This window comes from Herpailurus yagouaroundi, unplaced genomic scaffold, assembly GCF_014898765.1.
Source record: "Herpailurus yagouaroundi ecotype Mexico unplaced genomic scaffold, PumYag 159, whole genome shotgun sequence".
In the NCBI taxonomy this organism is placed as follows: domain Eukaryota; kingdom Metazoa; phylum Chordata; class Mammalia; order Carnivora; family Felidae; genus Herpailurus; species Herpailurus yagouaroundi.
Genome location: NW_024412400.1, coordinates 79,332,674 through 79,351,568, shown reverse-complemented (window position 1 = coordinate 79,351,568; position 18,895 = coordinate 79,332,674). Strand labels below are relative to the sequence as shown.

The following is an 18,895-nucleotide window of genomic DNA, read 5'->3' as shown; positions in this document are numbered from 1 at the left end:
ATATGTGTGGTACACATATTCATCCGAATACACTCTGTGCTCAGAGGGAAAACTTGGTAGTGCCGCAAAGGAGAAGAGATCAATGTAAAAGCTTTCATATTAAGGCAAGATGAAAAAGGATTTCATAAATCTGAGGTTGAGTTGGATACATCCAAAAAAGGGTGTTTCGAGAACATATATGTCTTGCATTTTAACATTGAGGTCAGTGGGTAGTTTGCCCCAAATTTAAAACCAAGAGCCCTGGGTGCTACATCTGCAAGATTTTCTTTTTTTTTTAAATTTTTTTTTAACATTTATTTTTGAGACAGAGAGAGACAAAGCATGAATGAGGGAGGATCAGAGAGAGAGGGAGACACAGAATCTGAAACAGGCTCCGGGCTCTGAGCTGTCCGCACAGAGCCCGATGCAGGGCTCGAACCCACAAACCATGAGATCATGACCTGAGCCGAAGTCAGACACCCAACCGACTGAGCCACCCACGTGCCCCCATCTGCAAGATTTCCAATGGCAATACCCGAAATTCTAGGTCCACTGTGTACAATGAACCAGGTGGGGTTTATCTAGTAAGGACTCCCACAGATAAAGCTTGAACATGTCAACGTACATCGAGTCACTGCAGACAAGGAGTGTAAAAGGCTCGTACATCACTATGCGGATGGACTGCCTGTACCCTCCAGTAACCGAATGCTGAATTCTTACTGAGTGAGAAGCAATAACTGGAAGCTGTTGCCATGTAAGAATTACAAGTTAAAATTGTGCAGCTTTTGGGGCGCCTGGGTGGCGCAGTCGGTTAAGCGTCCGACTTCAGCCAGGTCACGATCTCGCGGTCCGGGAGTTCGAGCCCCGCGTCAGGCTCTGGGCTGACGGCTCGGAGCCTGGAGCCTGTTTCCGATTCTGTGTCTCCCTCTCTCTCTGCCCCTCCCCCATTCATGCTCTGTCTCTCTCTGTCCCAAAAATAAATAAAAACGTTGAAAAAAAAAATTGTGCAGCTTTTATAGTACAATAACTTAGACAATTAAACTACATGTGGATATCAACTTGACATTTCAGCTTGGATTTCTCAGATTTTAACATCTTCCACACTGTGCTGCTCATCTCCCCACCAGCCTCCTCCTCCTTTTTCGTACCTCTCTGATGGCCACCCAGGTGCTCAGGTCAAACACCCAGGGGGCGCTTTCTACTTTTCTGTCTCACACATACTCCACATTCAACCTTTTGGTACATCCTGTCAAAATATGTCTAGCATGGGGGCGCCCGGATGGCTCAGTGTGTTAAGTGTTAGACTTTCTCTCAGGTCAGGATCTCGTGGTTCGTGGGTTCGAGCCCCACGTCGGGCTCTGACAGCATGGAGCCTGCTTGGGATTCTCTCTCTCCCTGTCTGCCCCTCCCCAACTTGCATTGTCTCTCTCTCTCTCTCTCTCTCTCTCTCTCTCTCTCTCTCTCAAAATAAACTTTTAAAAAAAAATGTATGTATAGCATCTCTGGCCACATCACCAGAGTCTGACCCCATCTCTCTGTCACCCTGCAGTGACACAATCTTCTCTTATGTTGGCAAAGCATCCTAACTTCTCCCCCTGCATCCTTGCTTGTCTCCCACAGTGTACTCCTAAATTGGCACGCGGGTGATTCTATTCGAATTTAAGTTACAGCATGATGCTCTGCTGATCGAAATCTTCTTACCAGCTCACGTGAATGGCCGAGCAGACCGTGTGCAGTCTGGCTCTCGTGCAGTGTTCCATCTCCTCTTGTCCTACGCTGGCTTGGGAGAAGCCACTCTGCCACGCTAGCCGGCTCACTATTCCCTGGACACGTAGGTGCACTCCCACTGGAGGGGCTGGGCTAGGCTGAATCATGGCCCCCAAAGATAGCCACATCCTATCCTTGGAACCTGGGAATGTTACCACGCATAGCAAAAAGGTCTTTGCAGATGTGGTTAAGAGCCTTGAAATGGGGAGGTTTTCCTGGATTATCTGGGTGGGCCCTAAATGCAATCACATATATAAGAGGGAGGCAGAGAGAAATTCTACCACACGCAGAGAAGACAATGAATGGGAAGACAGACCAGAGGGAGACTCCAGGATGCTGGCCTTGAAGATCGGAATGATGAGGTCACAGGCCAAGGATTGATTCTTGTCTAGGGCTTCCGGACAGAGTGTGGCCCTGCACCTTGGTTTTGGCCCAGTGATACTGATTGTAGACTTTTGGCCTCCAGAACTGTGTGAGAATACATCTCTGTTATTTTCAGCCACCAAGTCTGCAGTAATTTGTTCCGGTGACCTCAGGAAATGAGCACAGGGACTTTGCACTTGCTGTTTGCCCCACCTGGAATGCTGGTGCTCCCATTGGCAGGACGCCCCTCCTCGTCTCTTTCATGCTTTTCTCAAATATCACTTTCATTTGAGAACTCTTCTCCCCACACTGTCTAAACTGTGACCCTCCCTAACCCTTTCCATCCATCCATTCTCTTTCTCCCTCTTCTGTTGATTTAAAACAAAACAATACAAAACAAAACTAAACAAAAACCTATGTCCTATTAGCATCCACCACAGCATTATTTTGTTGTTTATCTCTCTCAGTAGAATGTAGCACCATGAAGGAAGGGATTTTTAACTTATTTGCACTATGCTATTCCCAGCACCTCGAAAAGAACCAGACATAACAAGAACTCGAGACATATTTATTGAATGTTGAATGAATAAATACAACTAAAGCATACAATATGTCATATAGGTGATTAAGTCATCAAGGCATCAGTAATGTATTACTCTTCACTTGAAATAAACTAATTTGAGTGTGCATATCCAATGGGACGTACAAAAAATTAATGATTTAATCTAATTATTAATTGTCTAGTGCTTTGACAGGGCTAACAGTAGTATTGTCATTTTGAACTTTGGGATGACAGACAAAACAATTATTGATATTAGTTTAATTCATTTATAACATCATTTTATATGAAGAAAGGCTGAAATTACTGGAGTAAAAATACAGTTGCAATAATGTTAAAGCTCCATTGGAAAATATCAGCATGGACTTATGATTTAATGAAATATGTCTCTTCAGGCTCATCTGCTTAAGCGGTTTACGAATAGCATCACCCCCAGCACACGACTGGTGTGCAGCCCTAGCATACAGATTATGGTCTCTGATATTTCTTAAAACGGTGACCAACGTGTCTGATATGTCCGAGTGAAGTAAGAAGTCTATTTAAAAATTAGGTATCCTCCTTGAGGGTAGGTAGATTTAGGGTCCCCCCCCTACTTTTGGATAAATGGCATTAAGATTATAGTGCCAGGAAAAATGATATTCTAGACCTATAACTATAAAAGTCATCCCAAGAAGCTGAGTATTCGAATTCCCCTTCAATCCCAGCGTTTGAGGGGTACCTTCACGGGCAGGTCATGTATGTGCGTGTCCCTCTCTGCACTACTGTTCATCCGAGCACGTCTTGGATATTACATGAGTCTTTGTTGCTATGAACTGAATGAAATTCACACCTATTGTACTTCTATAATGGGCAAATCTATACACGATGGGGTCTGTGGAGATTTATTATATGGTTCTTGTCTTACTGGAATCCACAGTAAGTCTAAATTGTAAAGGATACACACAGTAAAGCCTCGCCGCTATTCATTCATTAAACAAGATAATACTCAGCGCCTACTATGAGTTTGAGGTTTTGTTACTCACTGGAGAAAACATAAAAGATGAAGAAGACAGTCTTGCGGAGGGAATGTAATGACAGCATGGCAGGTGCTATAGAAGATGTGTGTCCAAGGTCCTAGAACATTTACCGACAGCTTACTATTGCCAGATGCTGTCTCTCATACTTTTCTTCTTTCACCTTCTTTGCTCATCTGCCTAATACCTTTCTCAGGGTAGGGGCATGATGGTTTCTCTAGGCCTCTTTCAGTTTATGATCTATGACCATCTTAATGAAAATGTTCAGAAGGCCTATTGATAGATTTGGTACTTTGGGACAATCTAAGCAATGGGGAAAGGCAGGGATTAAACCCATTTTGTTTTACGTTGTGTAATAGATCACACATACAGAAGAGTACAGAAAACATACATATACAATTTAAAGAATTATGCAATGCAATGGAAACCTGCATAACACATACCCAGTCAGAAAAATCTTTGCCAGCCCTCCTATCCATAATATGTAATAATCTCCTATCACCTCTCCCCCCTCCCCACAGAGATAACTACTATCTTGACATTAGGACAATCATTTTCTTGGTTTTTAAAAAATATATGTCATGGAGCGCCTGGGTGGTCCAGTCAGTTGGGCAGCCGAGACTCTCGATTTCGGCTCAGGTCGTGATCTCAAGGTCGTGAGATTGAGCCCCACAGGGGGCTCGGCACTGACAGCAGAGAGCCTGCTTGGGATTTTCTCTCCCTCTGTCTCTGCCTCTCCTCCCCCACTCGCTCTTTCTCTCTATAAACAAACAAAATATATGTCATATATATAACTACCCTGTACCATAGAAGCTGTTCAGCTCCATTGTTCCAGGCAGTGCCCATTCATTGTCCAGGTGGGTGCTGTGATGGATTTTATTGTTGTTTATAAGAGTCAGTTGTGGGGGATAAGCTTAGGAATCCCCCAGGCTTACACCAATGGGTTAACAAGGCATAAAGAAACACAAAGTCATAAAATGCTCACACCCGAGTTTGGGTAACCAGATTGGCACTCCAAGAATAAGAAGGCACAAAGGTGCCAAGAATAGGGAGGTGCAAAGGCACCCCAAAATAGGGAGGGGGTGCTGAAACCCCCAAAATAGAGAGAGGCAAAGGCCTGAAATCGAATTGGCACAAAGGTGCCATATACATAGGAATAACAAGATTAGATATTCAGGGTGAAAGCACCCCAAGTTTAGTACTACAGCAGAAAGCTGCTCTCATAGGAGAATAGGGCCAGGTCAGGTAAATTGGTGAATTGGACTTTAGACTGCTGAGCTGCAGGCAAAGCAGCCCGGAGAGGAGATGGTTAACAAAAGAAAAGGTGTCCTGTCAACACTGTGGTTATTCCCCCATCTGTCTCATCCCCTAGGCTGGCAAAGATAAACAGGCACAGCACCTCCTGTCTGCCGTTAACGACCATCTACCCATCTGCCCAGTGCCTGGATTTTGTTTTATATTGACCCAAACCCCAAACACTGTATATCTTCAAAACCCCCTTTTCCCCTCTCACATCCACAAGTTAATGTCGCTAGTTTCTTTGTCTCTTTGTACACGCCCATCACGTTTACAAGCCTTCTGTTCTGAATAAATACGGGGCAAGGACCCTTATTCGGGGCTCTTGTCTTTTTCCTGGACAGTAACCATCTCTCTTTTTAATCCTGCATCCGTTCTTTTGCTAGACAAAAGAGAACTTTAGACTTAGAGTCTACGACAGTCAGTGCCACTCCCTAAAATGCCCTCCACACTCCACCTTTGCCAAGAGATATTTCCCTGCGCCATTGCAGACTTGGCTGTATGATTTGCTTTGGCCAATGGAACGTGAAGGAAAGTGGTGAATGTCATTTTAGAATGGAAGCTTTAAGAGCTGGCATGAGCTCCTCATGCTTCCGTATCACTATGTCATGATGCATGGGATTGTCCCAGAGAGGAGCTATGGCTGTGTGTGTGTGTGTGTGTGTGTGTGTGTGTGTGTGTGTGTTGAGCCTCAGCTCATCAGAAACTGTCAGGTTCTCTGAGTATAGCTAAGGAACATTGACGGAGGCCCTCATCTTAGACAGAAGTCAGCATAGGCTTCATCTGCTGAAAGTTATCTCCAGACGCTCTGAATTTGACTGTCTCCTTTCAGCAGAGAATTCTATAGTCTTTCTTCCTCAGCCACTAACTTGCTTACTCAACCCCTATTATCTTTTCTTTTCCTAGCAGGGAGCACTCTCTGCTCCCACCCTACTCTTTTTATGTATGTACTTGACATACATAGTGTGACAAGTGTGCATGAAATTCTTGCCTCAGAGAATAAGGCCCTGAAAACAGTGACCGTAGATATGGCCGCCCTTAATACAGACTTGGGGGTGCCTGAAGCTTAGAAGCTGGACCCTTGAATTCCAGCAGGAAAAGGAGCTGGCCTTCTTGCAGTTGTTCTGCATATAAAAGCAGCACGAAATAGTCCCTGGAAGTAGCTTCACTGTATCCCCTGAGAGCTGTGTACCATCCTGACCATGGGAACACCCCCAGACTCAGAGTCAGCCCCCACTCAGAGCGTGGAGTTTGGGCTGTGCTGCCTCCAAGTGCTGCATCCTGGGGATGGGAAGACCTTGCTAACCACTCTTGAAGAAGATTCCCTGGGAACCTTGGATTTGTTCTCTAGCACCTTCCATGGATCTTTGAATTGTGGAGGGATAGGGGAGGACAGGACATAGCTTGCATTTCCTCTGGATTTGTTGCTTAGTTAAGACATATCCTGAACCACGAACTCGGTTTTATTTAACCTTCTTTTTTTTTCTTTGGCCCTTAAACACCTCTGGAACATTTTCCCATCAGTAATAATGTCTGGCAATGACAAGGGCTTTTCCTGGGCCTAGAGTGGGTAGAGGGGGTATATCCCCCCCCCCCAAAACTGTATTGAAATCTCTGGGATAAGGGTTACTTATAGTTAGTTTCCAAAAACCCGCGAGTGATGTCTACTCCAGGGCAAGCTGAGGGCAAGCTGAGGGCAAGCTGAGGGCAGGCCCAAGCTAGCACAGCCCCCTCCCCCAAGGTGGGGTATGTGTGACATTCCTCAGGCACTCCTGGCTGCCCAAGAACAAAGGAAAGGAAAGAAAACAAATGGCTAACTGACAGAGATCACAGTCATGCAGGACAGGAGTTTCCATCAGTTTCCAAGGCTTTAGTAAATTACAAGTAAAAGGCAATCTTATCAATAGCCTAATCTCCAGAAGCTCAGTTTCCTGGAGGGCCTCATATCACCCTCTCCTCCATCCTGATGTGGGGAACAAAGCCAAGATGAAAATGGCAGGTAAAATTCAATTTCTTTACAATCTGCAGCCCGTTGACAAATATTTGAGAGTAGGACATTTCTCCAGGAACCCCCTGCCGTCCTACTGTTAATGCCTTACTAGAGGGAAGACAACCTTAGCTTGACAACAGCAAGGCCTCAAGTATCTTAGGAGTCCTCTTTAGCATATCAAAGTCCTTCTGGATGCCTCCCTTTTGACTTTACCTCCCCAACTCCAAAATATATAACCTGTCAGTCTTCACAACCCCAGTGCAGCTCTTTCTGCCTAAGGGTCCTATTCCCGTGCTTAATAAAATCACCTTTTGCACCAAAGAGGTCTTCAAGAATTCTTTCTTGGCCATTGACTCCAGACTCCCACCACTCTAAAACCCCACCATACTCACCTCCCCAACTCTTTATTACTTTTATATTTTAGACTCTGCGCTGTCATCCCCTGTGTTATTCACATAAGTAACATTTCAGTAATGGACATTTTGCAAAAAGTCTTTTTTTTAAGAATTTTTTAAATGTTTATTTACTCTTGAGAGTGAGAGACAGAGTGAAAGTGGGGGAGGAGCAGAGAGAGAGCAAGACACAGAATCTGCAGCAGGCTTCAGGCTCCGAGCTGTCAGCACAGAGCCCAATGCGGGGCTCGAACTCACGTACCATGTGATCATGACCTGAGCCGAAGTCAGATGCTCAACCAGCTGAGCCACCCAGGCACCTTGCAAAAAGTATTTGCTAATATGTATTGACTCACATTCCAAGTTGAAGAGGAGACTGGTTCTTCTATCCCTCTCCCCCTGGCCAATTTTGTTTGCAGAATACAGGTGCATAGTAATTTATTTTATAAAGGAATAAAAATTCCTTTATAAAAATTATTCTCTGAATTAAAAATACAGCAGTAACGTGTAATGAAACTGCCAGTGCGTGATGTGGCCACAGCTGTACACATTTTTACATTAGTGAGCTCTTAATTTGTGGCTTCTGGAGCAAACCAGAGCCATTTGCAGAAAATTGAGGTAATATCTGTGTTCATTGGTTGTATCGCAAGCACGGTTTTTTTTTTCTTGAGAGAAAACAGGGCTGTTGTATAGAAAGATGAATTATATTGGTCTCTGCCTAGAGGGCTCCCATTCTAAATTAAACCTGATGCTAGGCCTAAGGGGATTGCATCATTTGGGTAAAAACAAACAGATGAACCCGGAGAAGCCTCACCCTCTATCTTTTTGGTTTTCCTTCTTTGTCATTTGTTCTGGCAACAATGGCACAATATTTTTCAGATTCATTCCTGGCAGGTGGCTCCAGGCTGGGCCATAAGCTCCTCAGTTCATTCAATTCCTGGGAACTCACCGGTCCTCTGACCTGTCTCACCTCTGCTGGCAGCTGGCCCTGAGGAGGTGTGAGCGGCCCTGCTAAAGCTTTGGCCAGGTCATTTCCCATTTCTGAGCTTCAGATGTCTTACTTCAATGTCAAGAGATAAAGAGCTCAATGAAGAAATCAGATTTTTAAGAATAGTCCCTTCGAGGGGTGTGTGGGTGGCTCAGTTGGTTAAGCAGCTGACTTCAGCTCAGGTCATGATATCCCAGTTCATGGGTTCGAGCCCCACCTCGGGTTCTGTGCTGACAGCTCAGAGCTTGGAGCCTGCTTTGGATTCTGTGTGTGTGTCTCTCTCTGCCCCTCCCCCACTCATGCTCGCTCGCGCGCACGCGCTCTCTCTCTCTCTCTCAAAAATAAATAAACATTAAAAAAAAAAAAAGAATAGTCTCTTCTAGAGCTCCTGGTCAAGTAATTTTGCCCTTTCTGAGATCTCTAGCACAAAGCTGGTAGAGGGACACTTTCCCATTCCAAGATATGACCCAAGGGTATTGTCCCAGACCTCATCCAACGCAAAAACCGCTTGGAGACAAGTGTCAAGACTGGAACTCAGCACTGAAAAGTCTCTTCCAGTTCCCAGAAATGTTTCCAATGCTGTATTCCCCGTCTGTGCCTCTAATGAGGTTTTTGGGGTGATGGCGGGGTCCGGAGCCGATGGCCAAGAAAGAATTCTTGAAGACTTCTTTGGTGCAAAATAGGTGCTTTAATAAAAGCACGGGAACAGGACCCTGAGGCAGAAAGAGCTGCACTGGGTTGTGAAGACTGACAGGTTATATACTTTGGAGTTGGGGAGGTAAAGTCAAAAGGGAGGCTTCCAGAAGGACTTTGATATGCAAAAGATACTTGAGGCCTTGCTGTTGTCAAGCTAAGGTTGTCTTCCCTCTAGTAAGGCATTAACAGTAGGACGGTAGGGGGTTCCTAAAGAAATGTTCTACTCTGTATTTGCCTCAAGTGTTTGTCAGCAGGCTGCAGGTTATAAGGAAATTTAATTTTACTTGCCATTGCCTTCTTGCCTTTGTTCCCCGTATCACGATAGAGGCGTGATGTTGGGGTTCCAGGAAACTGAGTCTATGGGTTTCTGGAGATTAGGCTACTGATCAGTTTGTCTTTTTCTTGTAATTTACTAAGACATTTGTAAATTGATGGAGACTCTATGATCTCTATGAGTTAAACATTTGTTTTCTTTCCTTTCTTTGCTCTTGGGCAGCCAGGAGTGCCTGAGGAATATCACACACATCCCACCTGGGGCGGAGGGTGTGTGCTAACTTGCACTTTGTCCTCAGCCTGCCTTCTGCTCTCTCATCACCTCCACATTCCCAGAGATCCGATTTCCAGGTTAAAGAATCATGATGGGGCGCCTGGGTGGCTCAGTAGTCGGTTGAGCGTCCGATTTCAGCTCAGGTCATGATCTCACAGTCTGTGAGTTTGAGCCCTGCATCGGGCTCTGTGCTGACAGCTCAGAGCCCAGACCCTGCTTCCGAATCTGTGTCTCCCTCTCTCTCTGCCCCTCCCCCACTCATGCGCGCACGCGGGCTCTCTCTCTCTGTCAGAAATAAATAAACATTAAAAAAAAAAATCATGAGCTGGGGCACCTGGGTGGCTCAGTTCGTTGAGCGTCCGACCCTTAATTTCAGCTCAGGTCATGATCTCACAGTTGGTGAGTTCGAGCCCCACATCGGGCTCTGTCTGTGCTGATGGCACAGGGCCTGCTTGGGATTCTCCGTCTCCCTTTCTCTCTGCCTCTACCCTGCTCACTCTCGCTCCCTCTCTCTCTCTCCCCTCCAAATAAATAAATAAACTTAAAAAAAATTAAAAATAAAAAGAATGAGCTGATTACTTCTGGAAGAGGCCCTAGATGCTATCTAGCCGGCCTCTCCTGTGCAGGTGGGTAGACAGAAGTCCATTGAGGGAAATTCTTGGATTCTGAGGCCGAGCAGACAGACACAAGGCAGAGCCAGGACAAGCTGCCCAACCACCTGGTCTTTTCCCTGCCAGGGCTGCTTCCCCCAGGTGTCTGTGTCTTCATCTGGATTATGCAAATTTGGAGTCAAGTTCCCTCCTAGTCTCTGAAGTACTTAAATTGGGCCTGAGGGAGCTGTGGGTACCCTATTGCCTGGCCTCTTTCAGTAGCAGCTGATGCAGCAGCAGCTTGCAGCACAGAACAACCTTTTTCCTCCAGAAGCTTCTTAGCGCAGCTTGGGACCGGGAGCCAAATATGTGCTTTAACAATTCTATGACTCTATGCATCTGGACTGTTATTCTTGTGCTTTTTTACAGCGTGCTATACTGCATTCTATCTCACAACTGGCTTGAGATCTTTCTGAGCAAAGGGCATCCTACTTCTGTCCCCACCCGTATGTGTCAGGAGCTCAAGAGTACTGCATTGAGCAGTATGCATTTGAGCAAATGAGCTTGGCGTTGGAAAGCCTGGATGTGAATGTAGAATGAGGCCGCTGGGAGCTGTATAAACCTCGGTTTCCTGATCTGGCTGAAGGGGGAACGAATTCCCACCTTGGCCAGCACACAGGTCAAGCAGTTGGTGCTTGGCGCATGGTGGATGATGGTTCCCACACATCAGGGGTGTATGACCTGCAGGCTTTGCACCCCCCCATCCCTTGTTTCTCTTTGGCTCCCTAGGGGGTCACAGTTACCATAGCACACGCTGTGCAGAATGCCTGGGAGAGCAGTAGGTGAAGCAGGAGGGTGGAGATCCTGGAAGGCCTGGATAGGTCTGACCCGGGCCTGAGCCTCCCAGCCTGCTCCTTCCACTCGGTGTCACTACCCAGCCCTGCCTCCCAAGCCCAGCTCAGGGCCCTGGAACTCTCTTTTGGGACTTCCCTCCTCCCCAGCCCTGGCTCTTGGCTCCCTGCCCAGCTGCCATGGTAACCGCTTCCAGGGTGACAAAGGAGGTTGCTGGGTCCTGTTTCCTCTGGTCCGGTTGATGAGGATTTTCAGACGGCAGAGACGGAACTGCTCTGCACCTACCTGGGCTCCTTCTGTGTTCTCGCGCAGGCTGAACGGAAACTTCCATCCCTGCCAACAAGACCATGTGTACCACCAGCCTGACCACTTGCGAGTGGAAGAAAGTCTTCTATGAGAAGATGGAGGTGGCCAAGCCGGCCGACAGCTGGGAACTCATCATGGATCCCAACCTCAAGCTCAACGAGCTGGCCCCTGGCTGGAAACAGTACCTGGAACAGCATGCCTCGGGCAGGTGAGCGGCCCAGGGAGGAGGGGCCTGTAGGCAGCCCTGGGGGCACCTTCCAAGTGGAGATGGAGAGATCAAATGGAGCCTGGTCCTGGGGTCAGCTCAGGTGAGGGGGCAGAGGAGGACTTCCAGGTGGGTCAGAGAGGCCTGGGTTCTAATTCCAGCTGTATCATTCCCTCCCTGGGTGACCTTAACAAGTTGTGTTCTGTCTTTGGATCTTGGTTTTCTATAATAAACGAAGAGCTACAATGGCCCTGCAATCTTTGACATTTTAGATGTTTGCACATTTCGTAGTCTCTTACAGAATGGTGGGGACTGAGAGAGGAGGCCATGAGGTCCGCTGAGAAAACTTTAGTTTAGGATTGGGGCCTGTGCTCCGGTCCTAAGTCTAGTTAGTCAACTCAGTCCAATTTGATCTGAATACAGGAAGTTGGCCAATCAAGACCCTTCCAGCTCTATTGTCTATGGGCCAGAGGCCAAAGGATTTAACTTTGGGCATGATTTCCCTTAAGACCTTAGAGCCCAGTGTCCTATGCTTTATAGGACCCTCGTGACTTCCACAGTGCAAGGAGTTCCATAGGCTCAGGGGACATGTCCATCTGAAACGCACATGCCTCTCCTTCTAGGGTGTGCTTTGGGATCAGGACCACAGAATGCCCTGCCCAAGCTGCCTCAAGCTCATCTTCAGGGTCTGTGCAGGCCTCTTCCCTGGGTCCACTGATTCAAGGACAGATAATGCCCCTAGACCCCCAGGGAGGCTGACGAGTGGCTGTATTTTGGGGGTGTGGACACACACACCGGGTTGATCATGCATGTTTGTATGTGTAACGCCTCAGGTGCAGCATGCCAGTGAAGGTGGAATCAGGAGGCAGGCTGTGGGTAGGGAGCTCCCTGTGGGGAGCTAAGACCTGTAAATATGAGACCGGGTCCTGACTCTGTCTCTGACTAGCTGTGTGCACATGGATGGCTCTCTTTCTCTCCGCTTCTGTTTTCATCTCAATAAAACGAAAGGTTGACTAGATGATCCTTATGGTCCCCTTGTGCTAGGTCTGATATTTTGAAATTTAAGGTCTGAGGTGAAGCTTGAGGGAGAGGAAACAGCTCTGGATTGGTTTGATTAACAAGGTAGAGAAGGAGGAGACAGAAAACATGAAGCTCCTGAGGTGGCCGTTGGGAGGAGTGCAAAGGCCTGGAAACTTGGGTCACAGGCCCAGGGGATTAGGGGCTGAGCTGTATGGGCCTGTGGCTCCTCCTTGCCTCGGGTCTCAACTGGTCCTATCCTGGCTGGTGACCTGTGGCTCCCAGGTGGCCTCAGGCAGGCCTTCAGAACTGCCACTCCTGTGCTTATTATGTGCACAGGCTCACTCTCCCTGTAAGCCTTGAGATGCATTAATCCTGGTGCCCCACAACTCTGACCCAGCAGGGTGGGGACCCCCTTCTGGGGGTCAGGTTGCTCTGTGGGCCAAATCCTGCCTTGAGCTATGCCAGGTACTGTTCTGTGCTTGTGTTGTTGGTGGGCTCCAGGTCTCGGGGGCAGGCTTGGCCTCATCTCTACCCCCCGGCCTGGACTATGTGATGCTTGGCATAAAGTAGGGGCTAGGTGGTATCTGTTGGACTGAATTTGAGTTCCTTGTCAGAGGTCCTTCAGAGCCATTGTACAGGGGACCCAGAGAGGGTCAGCAGTAAGGACAGTCAGGGGTCCACGGGACCCCTGACTATAAAGCTGATGTAACAGGGTCCTCCTGGAAGAGGTTCATCTCAAGGTTGAAAGAAACTGTCCTGGAGGTAATGAGTGTTCCATTACTGAAGGTGTGCAAGCACTGGGTGGGGGCTGAGGGAGTGGGGCTCGGCTAGATGAGTCCCAGACCACTTCCTTCCACAATCTCTGAGGCTGGGACTCTAGGGGGTCCAAGTTTGACGGAGTGGCCTGAATGTAAATGTGCATGTGTGTAGAGGGGGATGCCGACTACGGCCCACTTTTCCAGTGTCTGTTGCAGGGCTGGAGCAGGGTCTAGGGGTTACTCGTCAAGGCGTAAAAGAATGTTCTTTGTGACAGTACAGGGACCAAAGTCTCTCAGTCCTCCCCTGCTGCCTCATCACCCATCCAGCAGTCCATCTGCTGGATTCTTGGTGGTTTTTCTCCTAAGTATTCTTGGTGGTCTATGGTCGGTAGTTAGAAGCATCTCCTTTTCTCTCCACAGCAGGCGAGAGGCATGAGCGAGACATCTCCGAGTCAGGGGACGTCTGAATGAAAAGAGCCTTATTGGACACCATTACTCTGCAATGCACGCATGAAAAATAAGGCCCAGATTGGGGGGGGGGGGGCGGTGAGCCCTGTTCAGCACACAGGTGCATGTCCAGAGTGCATTGGGTTACGCGGAGCTGAGGCCACAGAAGGGCGTGCAGGAGGCAGGCAGGAGAGCCCGCTGGAAGCCAGATAGCTCCAGTGCCAGATTTCTGAAGACACTGCTCCAGGCCCAGCGGGGTTCAGTGGGAAGAGGCAGAGCCTGCCTAGCGCTAAGGAGCCCAGGGGGCAGTGAACAAGCCGCCTCTATCTCTAGGCACAGGCACACAGGGCCCTTCCTTTCCGGGCTCCTCCAGGGCAGGCTGTCACCGGGAGGGAGGCCCACCTTCTACATCCTTCCCTCCCCTCCCCGCAGGTTCCACTGCTCCTGGTGCTGGCACACCTGGCAGTCGACCCACGTGGTCATCCTCTTCCACATGTACCTGGACCGCGAGCAGCGGGCCGGCTCGGTGCGCATGCGCGTCTTCAAGCAGCTGTGCCACGAGTGTGGCACGGCGCGGCTGGACGAGTCGAGCATGCTGGAGGAGAACATCGAGAGCCTGGTGGACAACCTCATCACCAGCCTGCGCGAGCAGTGCTACGAGGAAGACGGCGGCCAGTACCGCATCCACGTGGCCAGCCGCCCGGACGCGGGTCCGCACCGCCCCGAGTTCTGCGAGGCCTGCCAGGAGGGCGTCGTGCACTGGAAGCCCAGCGAGAAGCTGCTGGAGGAGGAGGCCGCCACCTGCACCTTCTCAGGGGCCTCCAAGCCAAGCGCCCAGGAGGGTTCCGGCTACAGCTTCTTCTCGCTTCGCTGGTGCCTCTTCGGGGCCGCCCTCTGCCTGCTCATTGTCTACCTGCAGTTGTCCTTCCGCAGCTCTGCCTTCCTTTAGTGGAGCTGCGCCCGTGGGGTGGGAAGGTTCTGGCTGCAGTTCTTCTGCAGAGTCAACAGGACTCTGGACAGCTCGCTCCGGGCCTCAGTTTATTCCTCCATGGAGTGGGAGGTTTGCTCTGGGAGATACTTAATGGTCCTGCCATTAAAATGTATAGCGATGGGGGAGGGGGAGAAGGTCTGGGGAGGATTTAGGCCTGGTGGTAGTAAATAAACCCACAGGGAGGTATCTTCTCCCTCCACTTCCTCCACATCCATCCCGACCCCTCCTTTTTTGCTTCATTTCCATATCCCACATCCCATTAGGACCCCATTAGGTCCTGTCTTGCCCTGGCTTCATCTCAAGGTCGTCTTCAGCTGCCTCTGACCATCCTGCCACAGTTCTCCTTGGAGAGGGCAGTGATCCCACCCTATGCGCGAATATTCAGTGCATTTTCATTCAGTCCCTCTCCTGGAGAGTCTGCTCCCACTCTTCTGAAAGTTTCAGATTGTTACTTTGGTGCTCGAGCCTGCTTGGCTGGAATCATTTAGAGCTGCACTGCCCAATATGGTGGCCAATATGTGGCTATTTGAATTTAAATTAATTAAGATGAAATGAAATTCAAAATTCAGTTCCTCAGTTGCACCAGCCACATAGCAAGTGCCCAGTAGCCATATGTGGCTAGTGGCTACCATACTGTGCCGTGCAGATGTAGCACATCATCATAAAAATTTCTAGACTAGAGCTTGAAGTTACTAGTTAAACGTATGTGGACTCCTAAAAATAAGAGAGGGACACAGGTTTAAAGGTGCAGCAGGAAGTCTTCGGCGGGCAGGGACAGGTAGGCGTGTGGTGTGTTAGAGATACACAAATAAATCTGTAAGCTCTGTGTTGCTGTCAGTTGATTGGAATTTGTGGGTCCCGGTGTTGTCTAAGCTTATTTCCTGGGAAGGAGGACCTGTTGAAATTCACTGCAAGGTGATGGGACGCTCTCTTGGTCTCTCTTGCTCTTGCTGTGTGTGTGTGTGTGTGTGTGTGTGTGTGTGTGTGTCAGTTTGGGGCTTCCAGAATACATTTCTGTGTTTTTAAGGAACGTATGAGCTATGGCACCAGTAATTACCCATAATGGAGGGAGATGTTCCTCTGTCATCCTGGATGAAAATACCTTTGTAGGCAATTCTATGGTTCTCCCAGTTACTGTGGATGGGGAGAGAAGGGGTGTATTAGGCAGATCTGTGGATGTAGATCATTCAGGTGTTGGTGGGGCTGTGTGTCTCCATTCAGGGGAGGTGATAAGCAAGGGGAAGCATGAGCAGTGGAGGCAGACAGTACCTGCACAGTTATTGGTTGGCAGCCTGCGGACTCCCTGACGAAGAATACAGTAAGATGTGCAAAGGAATGCTGTGCCAAGACTTGAGATCTGGGTACCAGTTCGAAGACACAGTGGAATGAGTCGGTAAAAACCCTTTACCACCCCTGGGGGAAACAATGGCATGAAGTATATTCTATGGTTAAAAGCTGTATTCTGTCCATTTGCATCCATAAGTCAACATTCATTTACTCTAGCCTATTTGATTAGCCTGTCCTAAGTTCCAGGATCACAAAGGTAATCAGGCACAATGCCTGACCTGCAGGGCCCGTGTTGCGTGCTAGTCAATGCTGTGCTAGAAAGGGGACAACCTAATCCTACCTCAGGAGTGGTTTCTTGGAAGAGGAGTCGTTCACCCATGATGTCTTGAAGGATATATGGAAGCGGTCAGGAGGTCAAGGTTAGGGCTGGCGGGCAGCTCAGTTCATCCCAGTTGGAGTGAAAATGGACATCCCCAGATGCAAAGCTCATTTCATGTTCAGGAAGCAGGAAGCGACCAAGTACCAGAAGAAGCCAGGAGGATGGAGCACGAGAGGAACCTGGGAGCAGGGGCCAGGAATAGGTGGAAAAGCAAAGTAGGCTGGACTTGGGTGAAGGTGGTTTTCTTGGCTCAGGTAAGGAGTGAGGCAGGAGCATTTTGATTTATGGTGACTATTTTATTGTCAGTTTCAAAACTTGTCTTTGAAAGAGAGCAAAAAGGTAAGGGTGAACAGCAATCCTACTCCTAGTGCCTTCTAGAAACTTTGGAATGCCTGCAGATGTTGTAGCTCACAACACCTGTGTATGAGAGGAAGCGTTCAGTCTTCCCTCACTCGAGTGTCCATCCAGCCTTCTCTCTTGCCTCAGCAGCTGAGAATAGTCTCGGCTTTCACTTCAGGGATTGGAATGGATGATCTCTTCAAGTGTTCTGCGGGCAACGAGAATCTGGGCTGCAAATCACAAAACTATTAACTTCAGTCAAGGAACACAGAAAGCTTTGTTTACTCAATACCGAAATCAGGTCAACTAACTATTTTAATAATCCCTGAAAGTAGGCAATCTGTTTCTGGTCCCAATTGTTCACGTATGTTGAATTCAACTGAGGGCAGTTACAGTGCAAATGATTTTCCTTTTTTGCTTTTTTGTTCCTTTTTATTTCTGCAATCAAATACATCACTTCCTTAAAGATTTAAATATACATCTGTCCATATCCCTTACATATCGTAGATGCATGAAGTAAGAATAAATGCGTCAAATAGAATAAAATACGTAAGACTTTTCATGGTGCGTGTGTGTTCGTATATCAAAGTGCTTATATAAAGGATGAGAAAGAGAAGAACAGTCACGGACATCTGAGGGCTGGTCTGGCTGCCACGGTTACGTTGTGGTGGTCAATTCACATACCAACCTCAGACCAGACCCCTCTGGGACGATGCTGGATCCAGGCAAGCACAGGACCACTCCATAATCGTCTCCGACTACAAATGGAAGCATGAACATTGTCCAAACCACACAACATCACCAAACTGGCCCCTATTGTGACCAATATGAGTGGTTGCTACTTCTTTGCCAGTCATACCTTCTGTCCTTCCAGATAAGACTAAAGGCACCCCATCATAGAATTATCCCCACTTTCTGATAATATCCACTCCAGAGCACAGCCCATTTACATGAACCTTCCCCTCCCCGCCCCCCCCCCGCCCACCCCCCTCCCCGCACATGTCCCAATGCTATAGTGTGTCTTTTCTAATACCCTCTTCCTGAGATTCCTCAGGGTTCCTAAGGGCATCCTCCTTCTTTGCAATGAGTCTAAACACCTAACTTTGTTCAGTAACACGAGTGTTCCTCGTGGTCTTTGGCTAAAGGAAACTGACAAGGAGGTTCTATAGCCCTTCTTCCAGTGTCCATGAGGCTTCCAGATGTCTCAGTGAACTCTAAATAAATAAATAAATAAGTAAATGCAGAAAGATTTTCTCTGACTGTGAGATATTTAACTGAGAAAACCAAACAGTTGACCAAGTAAAATAAAAGTCAAGAATTAAGAAATTTTGTTTATTTATTTATTTATTTTTTAATTTTTTTAACGTTTAATTTATTTTTGAGACAGAGAGAGACAGAGCATGAACAAGGGAGGGGCAGAGAGAGAGGGAGACACAGAATCTGAAACAGGCTCCAGGCTCTGAGCTGTCAGCACAGAGCCTGACGCGGGGCTCGAACTCACGGACGGTGAGATCGTGACCTGAGCTGGAGTCGGACGCTTAATCGACCAAGCCACCCAGGCGCCCCAAGAATTATGAAATTTTAAAAGGGTGTTTCTAAATCTGAGGATAGAAATGAAATAAACATATTTGCATTTATTTGCAAATTAAGGAATGCAACCCCACGTAAAAATTATTTCTGTTTTAATGCTTTTTAATCCTTTAATGGTTTATTTGATAGTATTGCTAGGTTTTTAAAAATCACCTTCCCATGAAAAGTTAAACAACAAATGTCTATTCTAGTACTCATTATCTTTGCGGTTTTAGAAAATGTATTTTTACCCATATTCTTACATCTATTTCAGGGAAGTTACATAAGCCATTAATTCCTTTGGTAGAATGGGGAGAAATTTCACATACCCTCTTCCCTGCCAACTTGGATTTTCAGTTTTGTTAGAATGAGCTAGTATTTTATAACTAAATTAAGGAAATGCTTTATGGCTTACATGGTTTCTTTAGAGAATTATATTAGACACATGCATTATGTTTCATAATATTAATTTAGGAATTGACTTTTACATTTTACAAATTTATTTCTCCCACCATCTCCATACCAGCCCACTCCACTTTAGAGGTCTTTATTTTGGTTTATT

General features: G+C 47.5%; 1 protein-coding gene across 1 annotated transcript; it reads left to right on the top strand.

Moving 5' to 3' along the window:
• Window positions 1–11,364: 11,364 nt before the first annotated feature.
• RTP2 (receptor transporter protein 2) lies at window positions 11,365–14,717 on the top strand. The gene is made up of 2 exons (XM_040479546.1): window positions 11,365–11,546; window positions 14,201–14,717. Exons 1-2 carry the CDS (start codon window positions 11,380–11,382, stop codon window positions 14,715–14,717), a joined length of 684 nt encoding a protein of 227 aa, XP_040335480.1. The 5' UTR covers window positions 11,365–11,379.
• Window positions 14,718–18,895: the final 4,178 nt, after the last annotated feature.

Excerpts from the sequence above, each read along its gene's own strand:
- RTP2 (XM_040479546.1), top strand. The coding sequence starts at position 11,380 with ATGTGTACCACCAGCCTGACCACTTGCGAGTGGAAGAAAGTCTTCTAT. Across the intron at positions 11,547-14,200 it reads GAACAGCATGCCTCGGGCAG|GTTCCACTGCTCCTGGTGCT; the intron begins GTGAGCGGCCCA and ends CCCTCCCCGCAG.